The sequence below is a fragment of the Carlito syrichta genome, unplaced genomic scaffold (genome assembly GCF_000164805.1).
Source record: "Carlito syrichta isolate Samal-C Ts95f unplaced genomic scaffold, Tarsius_syrichta-2.0.1 Scaffold308804, whole genome shotgun sequence".
Taxonomy (NCBI): Eukaryota; Metazoa; Chordata; class Mammalia; order Primates; family Tarsiidae; genus Carlito; species Carlito syrichta.
In genome coordinates, this window is record NW_007252900.1 from 347,607 (window position 1) to 371,139 (window position 23,533).

Genomic DNA, 23,533 nt, shown 5'->3' on the forward strand with positions numbered 1-23,533 from the left:
TGCAGTGACTCACTGCAGCCTCACCTCCCGGGCTCAGGTGAGCCTCCTGCCTTAGCCTCTCAAGTAGCTGAGACTACGGGTGCATGTAACCACATCCATGAACCATTACGCCCAGTTTTATTGTCACTACTTTTGACTAGCAAATCCAACCACAAAAAATATTTTCTTCCAATTAACGATTTCTTACCATTAGAGAAAGCTGTAAGAGTTTGTTGAAGGTGTTCTTGTAAACATCTGGTGCTATTTTAATTTACAGTTTCAAAGAAATTTATGTTAGTAGTTATTAATGTGAATTTTAAAGTATTTTTAAAGCCAACCTGCAAAGAATGTGAAATGCAAAAGGAGCAGTGTTTAGATTTACTAGATATGGTTAGCTGTTATTGATTTGTAACATTCATCTATTTAAAACATGACTTTCTGTTAATGGTATTGAGTGGTATTTTCTGGTGTCACCCTTAAAGTAAACTAATACTGCAGAATTCATTCTGAACTACTTACTTTTCAGGAAACGTTTTGATGGCAAATTACAATCAGAATCAACTAATAGTGGAAAAAATAAGAGAGATGTAGACTTTGAAGGCACAGATGAGCCCATTTTTGGAAAGAAGCCTAGGATAGAAGAGTCAATAACTGAAGACTTAAGGTAATATTTCCATAGTCATAAATGTTAGTAAGTTTTAATTTAAGTGGTTGCATGAAATTTTAAGTTATTTATATGTTGATATTTTATAAATGTATTTGCTGAGTTAGAGAAATGAAGTTTTTTTTCTCCCCCAAGGTCATTAAATTTTATTTTCCCCTACATTCTGGAGAACTAAGCAAATGCAAGTAGATACTAGTTCTATGTTTGTGCAGCAGACACTGATCAACTTTTAATTTTATATTTTTGTATTTTGGGAGGGGGAATCATTGTACTGATAAAGTCTTTTAAACTTTCAGGGAACAGCTTATTCCAATGCTATAATATGTTCCATACATAAAATGATAGAGCCTCCCAATTTCCTTTGGGAATCAGCAAATCTCTCCTGCTGTCTCTCTGAAACAAAGAACAAGAAAACATTTGATTAATGTCATCCATAAAGCTAGATGCTCAACTTACACATTCAGTCAAATGTCTACAAAACCAAAGATTTTGGAAAATTTTGGTTAGATATGGGTTTTGTTTCAACTTGGATGTAATACTGTTACCGTTAACTTTTAACCATTTTATTTCCTATAAATTATCCTTTAAAATATTCTTCGGTTTTTTTCTTGATTTTTTTTTTTTTGAGTTGGAGTCTTACTCCATCTCCCAGGCTGGAGTATGGTGGCACACTCAGGACCTGCTGGGCTTCAGTGATCTTTCTGCCTCAGCTTTCCAAGTAGCTGGAACAACAGATGTGCGCTACCATGCCTGGCTAATTTTTGCTTTATTGTAGAGATGAGGTCTTGCCAAGTTGCGTGGGCTGGTCTTGAACCCGTGGACTGAGGCAATCCACTCGCCTCATTCTCCCAAAGTCTGGGATAACAGGTTCAGCCACCAAGCCCAGCCAAAAATATTCTTTATATATTCATACAAAGATGCAAATATAGAATATTTATCTAAAGTTTGGGGAATTGGAAAGTATTCATCTTTTAATACTTTAAAATCCAATATTGAGTAGGAATCTTAAAATTTGATTTTTTTTTTAAAAGAAGAAAAGACATGTTTCCTGTATTTTTTATTTTTTTTATTTTTTTTTTTTTTATTTTTTGAGTTGGAGTCTCATTCTGTCACCCAAACTGGAGTACAGTGGCCGCTCCCGGCCACCGCAGCCTCGACCTGCTGGGCTCCAGCGATCCTTCTGCCTCAGCCTTCCTAGTAGCCAGAATTACAGACGTGCGCTACCACGCCCGGCTAATTTTTGATTTATTGTAGAGATGATGTCTCGCCTGCCCAGGCGGGTCTCGAACCCGCGGGCTCAGACAATCCACTCACCTCAGCCTCCCAAAGGCACGGGATTACAGGCTGAACCACCGAGCCCGGCTTTTCCTGTATTTTTTAATGTCCCAAGAAGAGGATCGCTGGAAGAGTAAAATGAAAGGAAAGAATAAAATTGACGTAATGGAAGGAATAAGTGGGAAGGGATTAGATTTTTGTTATCACATATAAGAGTAGAGTGACTATGAATCTCAAGACTCTTGCCATGGATATCTGTGACTAAAATACCTGGTATTTACCTGATTTTGGAACTTTCTAGGAGTTGATACCAGTATATTTGATTGACCTGTTTTCTTTGGTAGTGATGATCTTTACAATTTTGCTTCTTTCTTTTTATGTGCCATATTCTAGCTTGGCACTGTAGTGAAGAGTTTACTCTGATTTTTTTTTTCAACCAATTAACTACTGTTATGGTTAGTGAAATTTTCCACTATAAACGGTATTAGTTGTGTCCCTGAAATATTTAAGATGCACCATTCGTTAACTACTGTAATAAGTTGCACAATAAAATTGGTAGTTTAAAATCATTGTTGCTCATTGTCATAACTTTTGAGTTTAATCCAAAGTATTATTACTGATATAAAGTAAATATCAGAGTTACAGTAAATATGAGAATAAAGTCTCTAACACAGAAATACATCTATTTTCTTCAGTTTAACCACAATTATACCCTTTCAGAGTCTCAACTGAAAACCTAGATGAGCATAATTTAGGATATTGATGAGAATAAGGAACACATCTGTAAATGATAGAAACATATGAATTGGGCTAGTTTATTTTATACTTTCTACCAGCATCGTGTTTTGAAGTAGTTACAGTGCTTCGTAGAGGTACTTTTTATTTAAAACAGTTATTGGAGCTAAGCTGACATAATTATTTGAATAATCCACTTGGCAGTCTATTCCGTATTAGTTATAAAAGATGTTACTTGCTGATATTTCCTTGTTAAAAAAAAAAAAGATGTTAACATGACCATTTCTTGTATTTGAGTAATGTGAGAAAATTTCCGAATGTTCTTAAGATCCATAGTTTTTCCTGTTTAGAATACTGATATTGGGCAGTATTATTCTCCTTAGCAATGCAGCTGGGAGACTTATTATCAAATTACAGAGAAATAATTATTTTTGTGTAACTTTAACAACTTTTTTTTTTAAGTTTGACAGACCTGATGCCTAGAGTCAAGGTACAGTCAGTTGAGACTGTTGAAGGGTGTACACATGAGGTAAGCACAGAAAGCATACAGTGAGTTAGTGTTATAAATAGGATTTTTCTTTGGACTATCTAGTGTGATCAGCAAGCTCAATTGCCTCAAGGGCCTTGGGAACAATAAATAGCTTCTGTGGAGTTCGAAGGGGGCCCAGAAAACTCTGGAATTGTCTTTTGTTGAGTGAGCCTCTTATAGTACATGCTTTTGCTGCTAGGTAAATATTCTAAGACTCCATCAGCATCAGTGTACCAGCTAGAGTTGCTGTGAAAGGCTGTGTTTGACTTAAGTGAATATTCTTTTGGAGAGTCTCTCAGCATGTTTGACCATTTCATGATGGGTGATTTTTGAGTGCACCTGCCCAAACCACGCTGAGTGTTCAGCAGTTTTTGACCAAAATTGGAATAATTTCCATGCCTTACTCTTCCTGTTCATCTGATCTTGCCCCATATGACTTTTTTTGTTTCCCTAATAGAAAAAAAGTCCTCAAAGGTAAACATTTTGCCAATGTGGAAGAGGTGAAACGAAACACTGCAGAAGCACTAAAACGCATCAAAATTGATGAGATCAGAACTATTTTGAGCAGTGGAAAAGTGTCTCAATAAGTGTATTGCATTAAACAGTACTTTGAAGGTGACTAAAGTTTAAAAATGTAAGAAGAAATACACTTTTTTTTTTTTTTGAGTTGAAGTCTCACTATTGCCCAGACTGGAGTGCAGTGGCACGCTCCCAGCCACCACAGCCTCAACTTGCTAGGTTCTGGCAATCCTTTCATCTCAGCCTTCCAAGTACCTGGAACTATATGTGTGCGCTACCACGCTTGGCTAATTTTTGATTTATTGGAGAAATGAGGTCTTGCCAAGATGCCTGGGCTGGTCTTAAACTGGAGAGCTCAGGCAATCCACTCGCCTTGGCCTCCCGAAGTGCTGGGATTACAGGCTGAGCCACCAAACCCGGCAAATTTTTTTTTTTTTAAGTGGGAGTCTCACTCTGTTGCCCAGGCTGGGGGGCAGTGACACACTCACAGCCACCACAGCCTCGACCTGCTGGGCTCAGGTGATCCTCCCGCATCAACTTTCCAAGTAGCTGGAACTACAGGCATGTGCCACCACGTGCGTCTAATTTTTCTTGATTTATTGTAGAAATGAGGTCTTGCCAAGTTGCCTAGGCTGGTCTCAAACCCATGGCGCGGACAGTCCTCTCACCTTGGCCTCCCAAAGTGCTGGGATTATAGACATGAGCCACAGCGCCGGGCCCCACAATTTTTTAATTAAAAAATTCCAGGCTTTTTTGGGTCTTCCCCTTATGCACATAGTCCAGTGGAAGAGTTGAGGCATTGTAATAAAACCTGGCTTTAAATCCTAGCCCTGCGTTTTTCCTAACTACAATCTTGAGTAAACTTCGTAACCTCTTTTTTCAAACAACAGTTTTTTTTAGATATTTAAATTTGGAATAAGGAGATCTACCTTACGGGATGGTTGTGAAGATTATATAAGAAAATTGGGTAAAATGCCCAGCACAGAGTAGGTGTTGTGTACATGTTCATTCTCATACTCCCAAAGTTAAGTAACCTTGCTATTTTTGTAGGTTACATGCTTTTTTCCACCACTCCCCTCGTTATACTCCCCTCCCTACCTTACACATTTTTTCATATTTTGCTCCAGTGACTGATAAGTTGCAGTTTCTTTGTTCTGCCACAAGATGGTGATCAACTGACATAGCTTAGCTTGTTATCAATTTAGAAGTGAAAATTTATACATACAAGAGATGTAATGGAACTGTAACTTTTTTTTTATTGAATTGGAGTCTTACTACGTCACCCAGGCTGGAGTGCAGTGGCACACTCATGGCCACCCCAGCACTGACCTGCTGGGTGCCGGCAATCCTTTTGCCTCAGCCTTCTAAGTAGCCGGGACTACAGGCAAATGCTACCACAGCTGGCTAAGTTTTTAAAAATTTTTGGTAGAGACGAGGTCTCGCCAAGTTGCCCCGTCTGGTCTCGAATCTGCAAGCTTAGGCAATCCACTCACCTCGGCCTGGGATTACAGGCTGGGATTATAGGCTGAGCCACCGAGCCTGACCTGTATTTTCTTCTCTTAAACTTTATATCTTTATAAGGCAAACCTTGCAACAAGGTTTGTTGTTGTTGTTGTTTTTGAGTCTGAGTCTTACTCTATCACCCAGGCTAGAGTACAGTGGCATGCTCACGCCAACCATAGTATCTACTTGCTGGGCTCAGGTGATCTTTTTACCTCCGCCTTCCAGGCAGCTGGCACACACCACCGTGGTCCTGGCTAATTTTTTTATTTATTGAAGAGACGAAGTCTTGGCATTTGCTCAGGCTGGAAGAACTCCTGGGCTTAGGCAGACCTATTGCCTTGGCCTCCCTAAGTGCTGGAATTACAGGTGTGAGCCACCATGCCTGGCCATAGCAAGTGATTATAGATAATCAGAGAGTCTTATTAAAACTATAGAATAAGCCGGGCTCAGTGGCTCAGCCTGTAATCCTGCGCCTTTGGGAGGCTGAGGTGAGTGGATTGCCTGAGCCCGGGAGTTCGAGACCTGCCTGGGCAACTTGGCGAGACTACATCTCTACAATAAATAAAAAAAAAATCAGCCAGGCGTGGTAGCGCATGCCTGTAATTCCGGCTACTTGGAAGGCTGCGGTGGCCGGAAGCAGCCACTGCACTCCAGTCTGGGCGATGGAGTGAGACTCCAACTCAAAGAATAAATAAATAAATAAATAAATAACTATAGAATAAGGAGAGTAATTCCAAATGAATACCAAATTGTTTTTTATATAGATTTTGTTTTTCTACTGAAACATTTTTTTTTTTTAGAAGTTATGTTTCTTTAGAAGTAGCACTTAGTCTGGCAGATGTGATGTCAATTTGATTACTCAAGATTTATGTTTGACCCTATTCAATCCTCTGGGCTTATAAAAGATGGAAAAAAAACAGATTAAAAGCTCTTTCTGTTCTCCATGATTATCTTCTACCCCACCATTCTGTCACCTTCTCTCATTTTCTTAGCAGGGTAACTTTACCTTTTACTTCAGAGACTTGAGGATATCAAATTGGAGTGTTCTCTGATTACAACCTTTACTACCAAACCTATCTGGATGTCACACTCCCCTTCCAGGTTAAGGATGGTTGTTCTGCCAGTGTTCTTGATTGTATCTTATTCTGCCTCCACAAAGACTTTGTCCATTTAATTTTCCCTTGATTATTTCTAGAAGCCTTCTTTTTTTTTTTTTTTTTTATTTGCCATTTCCTATCAACATATGAACATTTGAAGTTTCTCCTTTTCTAGGTTGCTTTTCAGCCACTGTTATTTCTTTTCTTCCCTGTTGTCATTTATTCAACACATCTTTTGAGTGCTTGGTACATTTTATTATGGACTGAGGATAAAAAGATAAACAAGAGAATGTTTCCTTCCTTCTTAGGGTTGCTATTGAATGGTCTGCTTGAAGAACCCCTGTTAGACTTTATAACCTTCCTTTTTTTTTTTTTTTTTTTTTGTAGAGACATGGTCTCGATGTCCAGGCTGATCTTGAACTTCTAGCCTTCCACCTTTCCCTCCAAAGCACTAGTATTACAGGCATTAGTGACCATACCTGGTTCCATTCTTTTTTTTTTTTTTTTGAGTTGAAGTCTCACTCTGTCACCCAGACTAGAGTACAGTGGCCGCTCCCAGCCACCGCAGCCTCGACCTGCTGGGCTCCGGCGATCCTTCCACCTCAGCCTTCCAAGTAGCCGGAATTACAGGCGTGCACTACCACGCCCAGCTGATTTTTTGATTTATTGTAGAGATGAGGTCTCGCTGCCCAGGTGGGTCTTGAACCCGCGGGCTCAGGCAATCCACTCACCTCAGCCTCCCAAAGGCATGGGATTACAGACTGAGCCACCATTCATTTTTTTAATCCAATTAGATTTCTATCCATTTCTCAGAAACTGCTGTGTCAAAAATCACCAGTGACTAATTGCAAAGAATTTGACTCTTGACACCATCCTTCTGGTTTTCTATTTTCTGACTTCTTAGTTTCTTGGACAACTTCTATCCTACATTATCTGTTATATGTTAGTGTTATTCAGACTATTCCAAGAATAAAACATGTCTTTGATATCTGTAATTGTATAAATATAATTCTGTTGTTGCTGTTAAATCGCAGAAATGTTAAAATCTTAATTGTTTAGTGCTGATGGTCTTTTTGTTCATGTCATAGAAAGCATCAAGAGAAATGTATTGGAAGTCAACTAACTAACCAGATATGGTACCACAGGTTGATCGTACCTTGGTAGGGATCACACCATAATTTAAGGGCTAATCTTTACCTTTTCAGATGTAGAAATTTGATTTTGTTACAGTATCAAGGGTTGGGATCTCTAGGATAGACTCATTTTCATCACACTTATAAGAGATAGAGGTATATTAAGGAATCTTAGTCAGGCTTGGTGGCTCAGCCTGTAATCCCAGCACTTTGGGAGACTGAGGTGAGTGGATTGCCTGAGCCTGGGGGTTCGAGACCCGCCTGGGCAACTTGGTGAGACCTCATCTCTACAATAAAACCAAAAACTAACCAAGCCGTGGTAGCGCACGCCTGTACTTCCAGCTACTTGAAAGGCTGAGGCGGGAGGATCGCCGGAGCCCAGCAGATTGAGGCTGTGGTGGCTGGGAGTGGCCACTGCACTCCAGTCTGGGTGACAGAGTGAGACTCCAACTCAAAAAAAAAAAAGGAATCTCATTTTCTTAATTTTATGGATAAGTAGTTTTCTCACTTTATGTCAAGTACCTGGGAATCAGAATTAGAAAATTAGAAGTTTCTTGGAATCATAACAAGGGGGAATATGTTGTCTTAAGGAAAGACTAATGAAGACTATTCCTATGTCTCAGAACTTCGCTAATAAAAACAACTTTTCTAAACTGAGCTGGATAAACTATCAAATTCCAACTCTTGGTTCCCCTCTATAGATTCCATTTAGAACATCACATTTCTTTTAACACATTTTTCATACTGGGTATTGTTTATTAGGTTTCATAATTTATTGAATTTTACTTTTCTTATAGTCAGATTCTACTTACTCCTTTCGGAAGCTACCCAAATTATCTTGATTGTAATTTATTGGCAAGTTACTGACAATCTGTCAGTATTTCTAAGGCAGCTAATATTTATTTATTGAAGTTTTGCTCTTAGGAATTATTCCTAATTTCTGTGTGTTCTTTACTTTGATCCTGTGTACTATTTAGACAATAATTGGTTAGATTCTTATTGTATACTTAGAAACATGTAAACATTTCAAGTATAAATTTTTAAGCCTTGGGAATTTAGCTATATTGTAAACTTTAAATTTTAATCTTTCTGGAGGAAAGCTAATTTCCTGTTCTAGGAAATAGAGATTATCATTTTATTTCGTATAGGTTTCTTTCATGTGATGGCATCTTGTTTTATGTTTGTTCAGATTTTTTGAGCATTTAATGTTAGGTATTACATTATGTATGGGAAGTGTAAAGATAGCTGGGGTAGTCCTAGATCTTAATAAGTTTCTTAGTTTCTTCAGGGAGATAGCAAATTTTCACTTATTACTATTAGACAAATACTAGTAGAGGTATTTTTTGAATGTTAAAACTAGCTTTTGCCTTCCTAAAGGCAATTATTTGTAGCAACTATGAGAAACACTCTGGATCATTACTTTTATTTTCTAACTATCATTGTTTATGGAGTACTAGATGCATCCATTCTCAAAGAGTAAGTTGGTGAATTTTTTTCATTTTGCTTTTGACATCAGGTTGCGCTTCCTGCAGATGAAGAGTATTTACCACTTAAACCTCGAGTTGGAAAAGCTGCAAAGGTCTGTATTTTGGGTGATACAGTCTGTACAGTCTTGTGAGATTCTTTTTCTTAAATATCTTAGAAATAAACCATTTTAAATGAGGGTTTTTTTGTTTTTGTTTTTGGGAGTTGGAATTTCACTCGATCACCCCAGCTTCAGTACAATGGCGCAATCACAGCTCACCGCAGCCTCGACTTCCTGGGCTCCAGGGATCCTTCCACCTCAGCCTCCCAAGTAGCTGGGACTTATAGGGGTGTGCCACCACACCCGTCTTTTTTTTTTGTTATTGTTGTAGAGACAAAGTCTTGCTATGTTGCCTAGGCTGGTCTTGAACTCCTGGCCTCAAACTGTCTTACCGCCTCAGCCTCCCAAAGTGCTGGGATTACAGGTATTAACCACTGCCTGGCCTTAAATTAGTTTTTTATTTTGTTTTTTTTTTGTTGTTGTTGTTGTTATTTTTTAACTCAGGGTCTCTCTTGCTTTTCCAGAAAGGAGTGAGGGGACACTATCATAGCTCACTGGGGCCTTCTAGGCTCAGATGATCCTTCTGCCTCACACCCAAGTAGTTGGTACTACAGGCATACATCACCATGTCAGGCTAGTTTTTTAATGTTTTGTAGAGAAGAGGTCTCGCCATGTTGTCCAGACTGATCTTGAACTCCTGGGCTCAAGTAATCCTCCTGCTGTGGCCTCCCAAAGTTCTAAGATTATAGGGATGAGCCACTGTGCCCAGTCCCTAAAACGAGATGTTGTACATTTACTTCACTCTGTGTGTGTGTGTGTGTGTGTGTGTGTGTGTGTGTGTGTGTGTGTGTGTACATATTCCCAGAATGCCTTTGGGAGGTTGCATGTCTTTTTTTTACGTGTGTTCTGATATGACTAGCTATTCTTATGTAGATATTAATAACTTTGTTTTTATAGGAATACCCATTCATTCTTGATGCCTTTCAAAGAGAAGCCATTCAGTGTGTTGATAATAACCAGTCTGTTTTAGTATCTGCACATACATCAGCAGGAAAAACTGTATGTGCTGAGTAAGTAGCTTCCTTTTTATTTATTTATTTAATTTTTTTAATTTTAAAGATGTGGGGTACGGTTCAGGGTTAGCTATACAAATGTTCATTATGCAGGTACCCTTGTTGATGAGATTTGCCCCTCCTTCCCCTGGTAGTTTCCCTCAACTGCCAGTCCCTTTCTTACAGTATTTTGATAATTGTTCATGGTCCACTTATAAGTGAGAACATAAAATACTCTGTTCTTTGTTTCTGTAATAGATCACTGAGTATGATAGACTCTAAATTCATCCAAGTTGCTGCGAAGTCCATATGTTTGTCCTTCTTTAAGGCTACATAATATTCCATTGTGTATATGTGCCACATTTTTTAATCCAGTCCAGCTTCGATGGGCAGCATGGTTGGTTCCATGTTTTTGCTATTGTGAATAGGGCAGCAAACGTGCGTGTGCAGGTATCTTTTTTGTAGAGTGATTTGCATTCCTCTGAGTATATTCCCAGTAGGGGGATTGCTGGGTCATATGGAAGGTCAATTTCTAGTTCTTTCAGAAATTGCCACACTGTCTTCCAAAGAGGTTGCACTAGTTTGCATTCCTACCAGCAATGTAGAAGCATTCCTTTTTCTCTGCATCCTCACCAGCATCTATCGTTTTGTTAATGATGACCATTCTTACTGGGGTGAGGTGATTTTGATTTGCATTTCTCTGATGATGAGTGAGGCTGAGCACTTTTTCATGTGTCTGTTGGCTGCCCATATATCTTCTTTTGAGAAGTGTCTATTCATGCCTTTTGCCCACTTTTTAATAGGGCTGTTTGTTTTTTTTCTTTTCAGCACATTTGAGTTCCTTGTAGATCCTAGGTGTCAGGCCTTTTGTCAGATACGTTTGGTAAATGTTTTTTCCCATTCTGTGGACTGTCTCCTTGCTCTCTTGATGGTTTCTTTTGCTTTGCCAGAAGTAGCCTCCTTTTTAAATGAAGTATTTAAATGTTGGACTTCATTTTGTTTTTATCTCTTTAAAAGTTTTGGTTTTTTGTTTGATTTCTGCAGTAAAGACAATTTTACTTGTCCTTTTTTATTTTGAATAATTACATTTCTTTTTCTTGTCTTGCTGAACTGACTAGGATCTCCAGTACAGTGTTTGATAGAGGTGATGAAAGAGAGTATTCTTGTCTTGTTTCTGATATTAGGGGGAAAACATTCAGGTTTTCATCCTTGAGCATATTATCTGTGGATTTTTTTCACAGATGCTTTTTTTAATCAGTTTGAGGAAGTTCCCTCCTAGCTTGCAGAAATTTTGTATATGTGTATATGTATATTCATGTAAGATATTTAGATATTGGATGTCAATTTTTTTTGCATCTATTGAGATTGCTTTTTTTTTTTTAATTTCCCTGTTGTGATGAGTTAATTGATTGGTTTTTAAATGATAAGCCATCCTGAGTTAAACTTCACTTTGTCATGTTGTATAGCCCTATTATGTGGTGTTGGATTTAATTTGTTAAGAATTTCACGTCTATGTTCATAAGGATGTTGGCTTTTAGTTTTATTATGTATCTTTCTGGTTTGGGTCCCAAGGTAATGTTTACTTCTCTATTTTTTTCCTGATTAATCTGGCTAGAGGTCTGTCGGTAATATTTATCTTCACACACACACAAAAAACAGCTTTTAATTTCATTGGTTTTTCTGTCTTATGTTTTCTGGTCATGATTTTTTTACTTTTATTTCCTTTCCTCTGCTTACTTGAACCTTATTTACATTTCTTTTTCTAGGTTCTTAAGGAGGAATGGGGAGATAGTTGGTTTGAGACTTTTCTTTTTCAAACGTCATAGGCATTAGTGATACAAACTTCCATCTGATGTTGCTGTAGTAGCATCTCACAAATTTTATGTTTGTGAAAATTTTTGATATGTTTTAAAAATAATTTGATATGTCTTGATAGATTATATTTGATCCAGTTTTCTGTGTGTCATCTCATCATTTTTCTTGTGCTTAAAGAAAATTACTTGAACATTTGTTGTAGTATATCTCATGATGAGCAATTTTTTTTTTTTTTTTTAGTTGGAGTCTCACTGTGTTTCCCAGGCTGGAGTGCAGTGGCACGCTCCTGGCTCCTGGCCACTGCAGCCTCAACCTACTGGGCTCAGGCGATCCTTCTGCCTCAGCCTTCCAAGTAGCTGGAACTACAGGCACGCGCCACCATGCCCAGCTAAGTTTTTTGATTTGTTGTAGAGATGAGGTCTCGCCAAGTTGCCCAGGCTGATCTCGAACTCTTGGGCTCAAGCAGTCTTCTCACCTCAGCCTTCCAAAGTGCTGGGATTATAGGTGTGAGCCACCGTGCCCAGCTTGAGAAATTCTTTCAACTTTTGTATGTCTAAAAAAATTTTTTACTTTTTTATTTTTGAAGGATAATTTCACTCAGTATAGCATTCTAATTTTTTTCAGACTGCCTTTTGAGTTGCGTTATGACAAGAAATCTATGGTGAACTTTACCTTTGTTCTTCTATTCATAATGTATTTTTTTCCTCTGGTTGCTTTTAAGATTTTGTCTTTATTATTGTTTTTAAGTAGTTGGTTTATGATGTACCTTGGTGTAGCTTTTTCATTTTTTTTCTTGTGCTCTTAGTTTGCTTTTGCAGTGCTTTCGTGATTCTTCTCCTTCAAGGACTAATTCTACTTACATTACGTCATTTAAAGTTGTTTCACAACTCACTGATTTAATAATTCCCAACTCTACAAGTTTAATTGCAGTATGTTTGGCACATTATCTATTTAAAGCCAATATATGTACAGTTATTTGAATTCTGACCATTAATGTAATCTCGCTTTCATTTTTTCTGCAAGAAGAGAGAAGTTTTTAGTAGAGTAAGTTTTCTTGTATATACTGAAACCTATTCTCAAGCCCAGGCTAGGAAACCATGAAGAGAATTTTAAGAAATTCACCAGGGTTGTAGACACTTGAAAATCTGATAAAGAGTCCTATGGAAAAAATCTGCTGTTTCTTTAAAAAGTTAAACATAGGGTAACCTCTTTTAGGTCCCCTCTCACTATGGAAGCTTTTCTGTCTTCTTAATCCTACTTTCTCACCAAAAAATAAAGTTAAATTTATAATTATATGACCCAGCAATTCTCCTAGATATGTACTCCAAAGAATTGAAAACAGGTACTCAAACAAATAACTTGCACACAGGTCTCAATAGCAGTACTCTTCATTCTAGCCAAAAGGTACAAACAATACAGATGTCCTGCAGTGAATGATGGATAAATAAGGTGTGTTATATCTGTATAATGGAATATTACTCAGCCATAGAAAAGAATGTAGTACAGATACATGCTGCAGTGTGAATAAACCTCAAAAACAAGCATAACAAAAGAAGCTGGACACAAAAGTTTGCATATCGTATTATTCCTTTATGTTAAATACCCAAAATAGGTAAATCCGTAGAGGCAGAAAGCAGATTGGTGAGTGCCAGAGACTGGCTGGGGGAGGGGAGTAAAGAATAATTGCTTAATGTTTGCAAAGTTTTTTGGGTGCTGATGAAAATGTTAGCATTAGATAGAAGTAGTGGTTGCACAATGTTATGGATATACCAAATGGCACTGAAGTATACTTTAAAATGGTTAAGTTTATGTTGTGTGAATTTTACCTCATTAAAAAATACACCACATGTATATCTTCAAGAAGTGGTTTGTGGATCTCAGATAAAGATTTCACCTAGGAATTAGAACTTCAGGTGAACTCCTACTTTAGCTGGTAACTGTAACAGTAATATTTTATTTCTAAATCTGGTACAAGGAGTAACATGTTAGTATCAGATTGTTTATGTAACTAAATAGTTTTTCTGGCACTACTGATTTTTGTATTCCATGTGAATAGCTTTATTATATAATTTACTTACCATTAATTTTAACCATTGTAAATATATAGTTGAGCGAGTTTTAGTAAATTGGTACGTTGTGCAACCTTCATTAGTTTTAGAAGACTTATCTATCCAATTCTCTTGTGTTTGTTTGCCTTCAAACCCAGTCCTGTCTCCAGCCCTAGGCTGACGCTGATTATATTTTTGGCTATTAAATACTGAAGTAAACATTCATGTGGAAGTCTTTAAGTGGACCTGTGTTTTCAGTTCCTTTGGGTAGATACCTAGGAATATAATTGCTGAATTTTGTGGGAAATACGTGTTTAACTCTTTAGGACACTGCTAACCTCGTTTTCAACGTGTCTGTACCATTTTATATTCTTACCAGTAATGTATGAGAGTACCAATTTTTCTGCATTTTTGGCAACTCTTGATACTGTCTTTATTGATTATACCTGTTTAGTGGGTATGCAGTGAAGTCACAAAGTGGTTTTAATTTGTGTTTCTCTGATGACTAATGATGCTAAGTATCATTTTATGTGTTTAATCATCCATTTGGTGAATTAAATCTTTGGTGAATGCAGTCTTTTGCTGATACTTTAAATTGGTTTGTTGGTCTTATTTATAAGAATTCTTTTTAGTATGCAAGGTTTTTTTAAATCACAGATATGATTTACAGATATCCTTTCCCATTCTGTGACTTGTCTTTTAACTTTCCTGATGGTATCTTTTTAGATTTTAATTTTGATCTTTTTAAGATCTTAAATATATTTTTTAGATTGATCATCTAAATTGTAATCTAATTGTGAACCTATCTATCCCATAATCGCAAAAGGTTTCTTATTTCCCCCTTGAGGTTTTATAGTATTAGTTCTTCCATTTAAATCTTTGATCCCCTTTGAGTTAATTTTTATGTATGATGGAAGGAAAGGGTCTAAATTTACATTTTTGTATGTGGCAGCCTAATTGTTACAGTTGAGAGTACTATCCAGATTGGGCATGGTGGCTCCCTCCTGTAATCCCAGCACTTGGGGAGGTGGAGTTGGGAGGATCACTTGAGACCAGTCTGGACTAGGTAATGAGACCTCATCTCTACATCAAATAAAAAAGTTAGCCAGGTGTAGTGGCATGAGCTATAGTCCCATCTACTCAGGAAGCTAAAATTTTGGAATTTCCATTGAGATACTTGAGGCTGTCCTGCAGATTTTTTATTGTCTTCTATCTTCTATTTCTTTCTCTGTGTCTCTGTCTCTCTCTGTCTCTCAGCTCACTACACCCCTTCCAACTCCTTGGCTCAACTGATCTGCATCAGCCTTCTCAGTAACTGGGACTGCAGGCATGCACCATCACATCCAGCTAATTTTTAAATTTTTTTTGCAGACATGAGGACCCACTATGTTGCCTAGGCTAGTCCTGAGCTTAAGCAGTCTTTCTACTTAGGCCTCCCAAAAGTGCTGGGATTATGAGATGTTACCCAGCAGGAAGTTAAAATTTAAATGCTCTTTTTTAGACTACTACATTTCGGATTTATCATAATAATTATTCATCTAAGGTGTTAATGTTCCATGAAGTCCATTCAAGGTTAGTAGGGAAAATTAAGACATAATTTACGTATTGACAGAATTTTTACAGTCATATAGTTTAAAGAAAAGGTTTTATTGTTAATTATTTGTTTTTATATTTTTAGGTATGCCATTGCATTGGCTTTAAGGGAAAAACAGCGTGTAATATTTACCAGTCCAATTAAGGCTCTTAGTAACCAGAAATACCGTGAAATGTATGAAGAATTTCAAGATGTTGGTCTAATGACTGGAGATGTTACTATTAATCCTACAGCATCTTGTCTTGTTATGACAACAGAGGTAATTTATACAGTGTATCATCTGACTTTTCTTTTTGAATTGGCGTCTCACTCTGTTGCCCAGGCTGCAGTGCCGTGGCACTCTTATGGCCACTCTAGCGTTGACCTGCTAGGCTCCAGTGATCCGTCCTCCTTAGCCTTCTAAGTAGTCGGAACTACAGGCGCGTGCTGCTGTGCCCGGCTGATTTTTTATCTGTTGTAGAGATGAGGTCTCACCAAGTTGTCTGGGCTGGTCTTGAACCCACGAACTCAGGCAAGCCACTCACCTTGGCCTCCCAAAGTGCTGAGATTACAGGCTGAGCCACCGATCCTAGCTGACTTTTTTTATACTGAGTCAGCACATGTAATGTTTTATTGCTTGTTCTATTTAGATAAAATATAATTCTTTATTTTCTGATTATACTTATGTGAAATTGATAAAATTTACCTTAAAATGTTCTAGTAACGTTACATTTATTTCTAAATTATCAGTATTTGTTATTTGTTATATATAGATATATTTTTTCTTCAAGTATTTTTAAAGGTTTATTACTACATGGCATGAAATGTTTTATTAGTATACATACTTTTAAGGATTTTAACACATAGCTTCTTCCTTTTTTTATAATTTTTTTTTTTTATTTGAGTCAGAGTCTCACTTTGTTGCCCAGGCTGGAGTTCAGTGGCTCACTTGACCACCACAACCTCTACCTGCTGGGCACAGGCGATCCTTTTGCCTCCGCCTTCCAAGTAGCTGGAACTACAGGCATGCACCACCACACTCAGCTTATTTTATTTTATTTTTTTGTAGAGATGAGGTCTCGCCAAGTTGCCCGCTGGTTTTGAACTCAGGCAATTCTCTCACCTCAGCCTCCCAAAGTGCTGGGATTACAGGGTGAGCCACTGCTCCCGGCCCATAGTTTCATATTAGTAGTGGCTCTTTGTACCGTGTAATTTTTTTTTTTTTTTTTTTCCCTTAACAGAGTGTTGATTTCTTCCACCTCAGCATCCTGAGTAGCTGAGACTACAGGCACGTGTCACCATGCCTGGCTAATTTTTTGGAGAGGCAAGGTTTTGCTATGTTGCCTAGGCTAGTCTTGAACTCTTGAGTTCAAGCAATCCAGGGTTTAGCTCCCATAAGTACTGGGATTACAGGCATGAGCCACCACACCTGGCCAGTAACTAACTTTTAAAGAGTGTAGTATTATGTTTAACTTCTTTCCATAATCACAGTTAAGTTTTGCTTATACTTATAGTATCTTTAGTTCTGGATGTGATTAACTATCTTAACTAGTACTTTTGTACTTTAACAATATCTTTGCATTTTATAAGGATATAATACAATAGTGAGCAGAAAATAGTTTCTGGTATGAAGAGCCAGCCGGAGGCATTTCTCACTTTTTTTTTTTTTTTGAGTTGGAGTCTCACTCTTGGCCAGGCTGGAGTGCAGGGGCATGCTCATGGCCAGCACAGCCTCGACCTGCTGGGCTCACGCAATCCTTCCGCTACAGCCTTCTAAGTAGCTAGAATTACAGGTGCGTGCCACCATGCCCAAGTAATTTTTTAATTTTAATTTATTGTGTGATGAGGTCTTACCAAGTTGCCCAGGCTGGTGTCAAATCCCTGGGTTCAGGTAATCCTCTCACCTCCATTTCCCAAAGTGCTGGGATTACAGGCGCAAGCCACTGCACCCAACCATTTCTCACTTTTTATTTTGGTGCCCCACCTAAGTCTATTTTCCATTTTTGAAACTTTCATCTAAAATTAGGAAACTATTCCCAAAAAGTATCCATATTGTAAGAAGATGAGACAGAAAAAAAAATGAGCAAACAATGTGGAATCCAGTGTTTTGGATAGAGAATAATTTAAGTTGCTCTTGTATTTTAGAAAGTGTGGCTCTCAGGAAGCTGCTGTGTATATAAAGAAGTGGCTTCATATTCTAGATGTAAGGAGTGTAGGCGTGATAATAATTCTGAATTGTATCTCATTAGTAACTGTTTAGAAGTCTTTTACTTTGGTTTTGTGAGAAAAGGACTACTATTTGATTTATGAAATATTTTTAAGTTTTATAACCCTCTAAAATTATTTTAATAGTTCCATTTAATAAAGAATATTCAAAATTCCTTATTGGAAAAAAATTGTTAAACTCATAGTTATGTGAGAAGTAAATCTCTTATTTTTTCTTTAGATTTTGAGAAGCATGCTGTACAGGGGTTCTGAAGTTATGCGAGAAGTTGCTTGGGTCATATTTGATGAAATTCATTACATGAGAGATTCAGGTATATTCTTTTGTGTTGAGATGTGTACCATGTTTTTTTCCTTAAGGATGGCAGTAAGGAATTTTGAACAAGAAGTTTTTAAATTTAGCTTCTAGTTTTTGTATGACTAATGTTCTAGTAAACTATTGCTTCTTTAAACTGTAGACAACATGATCATGATTCTTCCTTTAGGATTTCATTCATGTACAATTCAAGCTCCTTAAATTGTAACTTTTACTGTACGAGAAAATGCAAATTCTAATAAAGTGAATGGAATTAAAAATTGGCATGCTTTTAATGGAGAAGATCACTAATATAATTAACGTTAAAGAATTATTTAAAATTTCTAGCTCACAAAGTTAACTTTCCAGACTTTTATTAAGTTAATCTCATGTTTAAAAACTATGAAACATATGTTTATGATGAAAAAATAAAATAGAGATTATGAAATGAAAATGAGCACAAAGAAAAAATTATAAATTCCCTTACATTAGCATGCTACTCGTCATGGAAAAGTAAGTGTACTTGGAATTTTTGGAGTACTGCTAAGGCCACTGACATTAGCAAACACATTGGAAATTAAATGGTTAATATGTACACACTTAAAATTAGATTTAGTGTTGATTTAAACTAAAGCACTAAGTCAGCCTTTATTTATGGTGAAAGTAATTTTATTTTATTTATTTTTTATTTTTTTGAGTTGGAGTCTTACTCTGTCGCCCAGACTGGACTGCAGTGGCCACTCCTGGCCAACGCAGCCTCGACCTGCTGGGTTCCGGCGATCCTTCCGCCTCAGCCTTCTGAATAGCCAGAGTTACAGGCATGCGCTACCACGCCCGGCTGATTTTTTGATTTATTGTAGAGATGAGGTCTTGCCAAGTTGCTCAGGCGGATCTCGAACCCGCGGGCTCAGGCAATCCACTCACCTCAGTCTCCCAAAGGCAGGAGGTGAAAGTAATACAGTTCAAGAAAACATTTACCTTTTGAATGTTTTACCATTTCCAAATTTATAAAATTAAGCTTTGAATAGAGTTGTTTTAGTTTTAAAATAATAAATTATGTATTGATTTGTTATTTTAGGAGGGAGACTATATAACTGGTTTTTCTATTTTCTTAATTTTAATAAAAAATGACATAGTTCTGTTTTTATCAAATCTTTCTTTTATCTCTAGAGGGTCATGAGAGTAATTTGGGTGAAAGATGCCATATAGAATAGTAACAGTATCTTGAAAATGTGTTGCTGTGACTTTCTCCAAGCTAGTAATCACTGCTTCTCAAGATGGAGTAGAAAGACTATTTCCCTGCTTTGACGTTGGTGCTCTTGTTAGGATTTTGGAAGGATTTGGCCTAGAATTACCTTTGTGGGCTATTTCAGAATACATTGTATTTACATTTGTTTAATCTACTAATTATATTTATATTGGCTTACTCTACTAACTTTCTACTGGATACATTCACGGTGAGGCCTAAAGTAGTTTTCGGTAAGGTTCTATGTCTAAAAAATTTTTTGGTCAAGTGGTCTGCATTTTTAATAATAAAGCTTAAGAGAATATAATTCACAAAGTGATATTGTAGTCCAAGGTATATATTTTTTTTTTTCAGAGCGTGGTGTAGTATGGGAAGAAACAATTATTTTGCTTCCTGATAATGTCCACTATGTTTTTCTTTCGGCTACTATTCCAAATGCCCGACAGTTTGCTGAATGGATTTGCCATTTACATAAACAGGTATTTTTCCCCCCTTTGATGTCTTCAATATTCAGAATGTTACAGGTTAGCCATTCTGTACCTTTACTGTGCTTTTTTCCTAATGTTTTCTGGAATAAAGAAAGCATTTTGATGTGAAACTACTTCTCAAATCGAGCAGTTTACTAAAATCAACTGACAAGCTTTTTAGAAATGTTGATTTCTGAGTCCTATCTCAAACTCAGTATATCTAAATCTCTGGGAGGAGGTTCTTGGAAGCTCTTAGTTTCAGAAGTTTCCATATTGATCCTGCTGATCTGCCAGGTTTAGAAACTACTACATTTACTCAGACAGTGGTCTTTGAGGATACATTGGAGAATTTTTCTTCTAATACCTTGGTATCAGGAAAAGCTGGGCATCTCTTGAGCATTTGATTTGATTCATCTCACGTGAACACAGTCAAGCTTTTTACGGTTTCCATTTTGCTTTTTTAGTCCAGCTTTAGCATTTATATAAGCCTGAACTTTATAGCAAGCATTTGTTCGTGGACACTGAATTATTCTTGCTTTTGTTTTTTGTCCTTTCCCTTTACACTGATATTCTCATGAACTTTTTCGTATCTTTTTTGTTTATAATTTGTTTATAAGTTTTCTCAATAGTGTTTTTATAATACTTTTAAATACATGTATTTAAAAAGTATACATATAAAGTATATATATAAAATGTTGCTTCTATAGGTTAGAAACTCAGTGGATCTTGTGGAGGAGCTAGATCAACCTGCTATTTTAGTGTGGTTTTGAAAAGCCTCAGTGGGGCAGAAAAGATACATTTTACTTCACGGAGTCTTTTTTATCACCATACTCCTTGTCCTTAGAAATAGAGTCATCTAACATCCCTAATTATGGCATTCCAGGGCTAGGTAATGGGTAATTGAAGCTCAGATAATGTATTTGGCCCTGATTAGGGAATTGGTGAATCAAGAAGATGGTAGTATAATTTGTTAGACCTAATTTTTTTTTTCTGGTTTTTATTTTTATTTTTTTGAGTCAGAGTTTCTGTTGCCATGGCTAGAGTGCAGTTGCCATGTTTACAGCCACCGCAACTGGGCTCAGGCAATCCTTCTGCCTCAACCTTCCAAGTAGCTAGGACTACAGGTGTGTGCCACCATACCCAACTGGTTTTTTTGGATTTATTGTAGAGATGAGGTTTTACCAAGTTGCCCAGGCTAGTCTCAAACCCCTGGGCTCAGGGAGTCCTCTTGTCTCTGTCTCCCAAAGTGCTGGGATTACAGGCGTGAGCTGCTGTGTCTGGCTCTTGCCTGGTTTTTAAAATATTTTTTAAAAAGTGCTTAATTTTTGAAATGTTGAATTCATAATTTTATTTCCTTAAGTCTTTTAGGTAGGCCAAATACTGGGTTTTATTTTGAAAAAATAAAATTTTATGTGTTTAATTCTTTCCTTAATTGTTTTACAGCCTTGTCATGTAATTTACACAGATTATCGACCCACTCCATTGCAACACTATATTTTTCCAGCAGGCGGAGATGGCCTGCACCTTGTGGTTGATGAAAATGTAAGAGAACAACTGTCATTCTAATAATTTTTTTCTCAGGAAGACATGTAAAGATCTAGATGGTGTATGATAAAATTGAATGAATAAAGGTTGATCTCCTTATATATATGTATGAATTAGATTTTCCTCCTTTCTCAGTATTTAAAAATGCCTGGGAAGTAGGGGCCCTGGACATGTTTCAGATAGCTTACATTTTGCTTTTCCCAGTTTTATTACTTCTTTATCACCTTTTATTTACCACAGATTATCTTTGAATTATTCTAGTGATCTTTGTTATTTTTATTTATTTTTTTTTTTTGAGTTGGAGTCTCACTCTGTCGCCCAGGCTGGAATGCAGTGGCATGCTCACTGCCACTGCAGCCTCAACCTTCTGGGCTCAGGAGATCCTTCCACCTCAGCCTTTCAAGTAGCTGGAACTACAGGCACGCACCACCATGCCCAGCTAATTTTTTGATTTATTGTAGAGACGAGGTCTCACCAAGTTGCCCAGGCTGATCTCGAATGCGTAGGCTCAGGCAATTCTCTCACCTCAGCCTGCCAAAGTGCTGGGATTATAGGCGTGAGTCTCTGTGCCTGCCATTATCATTATTATTTTTATTATTTGAGGAAGCTTTGTGTTTGACATATGAAAATCACTTGAATTATGATTAAGTAATAAGTGAAGCTACACAGAAAATAATCTGTAATTATAGGGTGATTTCAGAGAAGATAATTTTAATACTGCAATGCAAGTGCTTCGAGATGCAGGTGATTTGGCAAAAGGAGATCAGAAGGGGCGAAAAGGGGGAACAAAAGGTAATTTGAACTTTGTTTTGAAATAATTATGTGTAAATTGTATAGTCACATTGCTTTGACATTTTTTGTCTTTTCAATTTTTTCTCAGGAATACATGTAAAGATCTAGATGGTATATGATAAAATTGAATGAATAAAGGTTGATCTCTTTATATGACATTAATTAAGTATAATTTATTTATTATACAATTAATCCATCTAAAGTATACAATCAGTGGTTTTTAATATATTTAAAAAGTTGTACAGTCATCAACACTATCTAATTCCAAAACATTTTCATGGACCCAAAAAGAAACTTTGCATACATTGACAGTCCCTTCTTATTTTCCCCCAGCCTCTCCTCTCCTCATCCCCCAGACTCAGGCAGTCACTAGTCTACTTTCTGTCTCTATGAATTTACCTTTTCTGGACATTTTATACAGAGTCATGATATTTGTAGTCTTTTGTGACTAGCTTCTTTCACTTAGCATAGTGTTTAATCTTGTTATACTATGTCATTACTTCATTCTTTTTTTTAATGGTCAAATAGCATTCCAATGTATGGATATGCCACATTTTTTCTTCATTCTTCAGGGGATGTACATTTGAGTTGTTTCCAGTTTTATTAAAGACTGAATAATGCTACTATAAACATTTGTGTATGTGCTACAAGTTTATGCTTGAATATGTGTTTTCTTTTCTCTTGGGTATATACTAAGAGTGGAATTGCTGGATCAGATGGACAGTCCTCTTAAGGAGCTGCCAAATTATTTTCTAAAGTGACTCCACCATTTTACATTTCCATTAGGAGTAATATGGAGAGCTCCGTTTTCTCTACATCTTTGCCGATACTTAATATTATTTTTCCGTTTGATTATAGTCATCCTAGTGTGCATGATTTACGTTGTTTTAATTTACATTTCCGTGGTGGCTAATTGTGTCGAACATCTTTTTATGTGCTTGTTGACCATTTTTATGTCTTTGGAGAAATGTCTGTCCAAATCCTTTGTCTGTTTTGAAATTGTATTGTCTTTTTGTTGTTGAGCTGTTAGAGATCTTTACATACTTTGGATACTAGACCCGTATCAGATAGATGATTTGCAAATATTTTCTCCCATTCTATGGATTGAGTTTGAATCATGAAGATTTACTCCTATTTTTTCTTGTAAGAGTTTTATAGTTTTAGCTATTACATTTAGTTCTGTGATGTATTGTGAGTTAATTTTGGGATATGGTTTATCTACTCTTTTTGTAGGACCATCAAATGTTTTCAAAATTGTGAAGATGATTATGGAAAGAAATTTTCAACCTGTAATTATTTTCAGTTTTAGTAAGAAAGATTGTGAAGCTTATGCACTTCAGATGACCAAATTAGATTTCAACACAGGTATTACATAATTTCAGTATTGTCATGTAAGAATGAGTGTAAAATATATTTCTAATTATATATTTATCTGTTGTATGTTATAAGAATATGCAGTTCACTTTACAGATACAATAGTAGGTACCCGATACATTTCTAAAAGCTTTAAGAGGGTCT

At 36.8% G+C, this 23,533-nt stretch overlaps 1 protein-coding gene across 2 annotated transcripts in view; it reads left to right on the plus strand.

Annotated features, from left to right (window-relative positions):
- SKIV2L2 (Ski2 like RNA helicase 2) overlaps positions 1–23,533 on the plus strand; it is a 101,654-nt gene that overhangs the window by 1,849 nt on the left and 76,272 nt on the right. The window contains exons 2-11 of one of the 2 annotated variants that reach the window (XM_021716388.1): positions 506–643; positions 3,116–3,182; positions 8,951–9,013; positions 9,917–10,029; positions 15,553–15,727; positions 17,894–17,984; positions 19,566–19,690; positions 21,122–21,220; positions 21,913–22,015; positions 23,249–23,380. In XM_021716388.1, coding sequence (XP_021572063.1) covers positions 506–643; positions 3,116–3,182; positions 8,951–9,013; positions 9,917–10,029; positions 15,553–15,727; positions 17,894–17,984; positions 19,566–19,690; positions 21,122–21,220; positions 21,913–22,015; positions 23,249–23,380 — 1,106 coding nt within the window. The remainder of the gene's footprint in view (positions 1–505; positions 644–3,115; positions 3,183–8,950; positions 9,014–9,916; positions 10,030–15,552; positions 15,728–17,893; positions 17,985–19,565; positions 19,691–21,121; positions 21,221–21,912; positions 22,016–23,248; positions 23,381–23,533) is intronic. The other variant, XM_021716389.1, reaches the window with a different exon arrangement.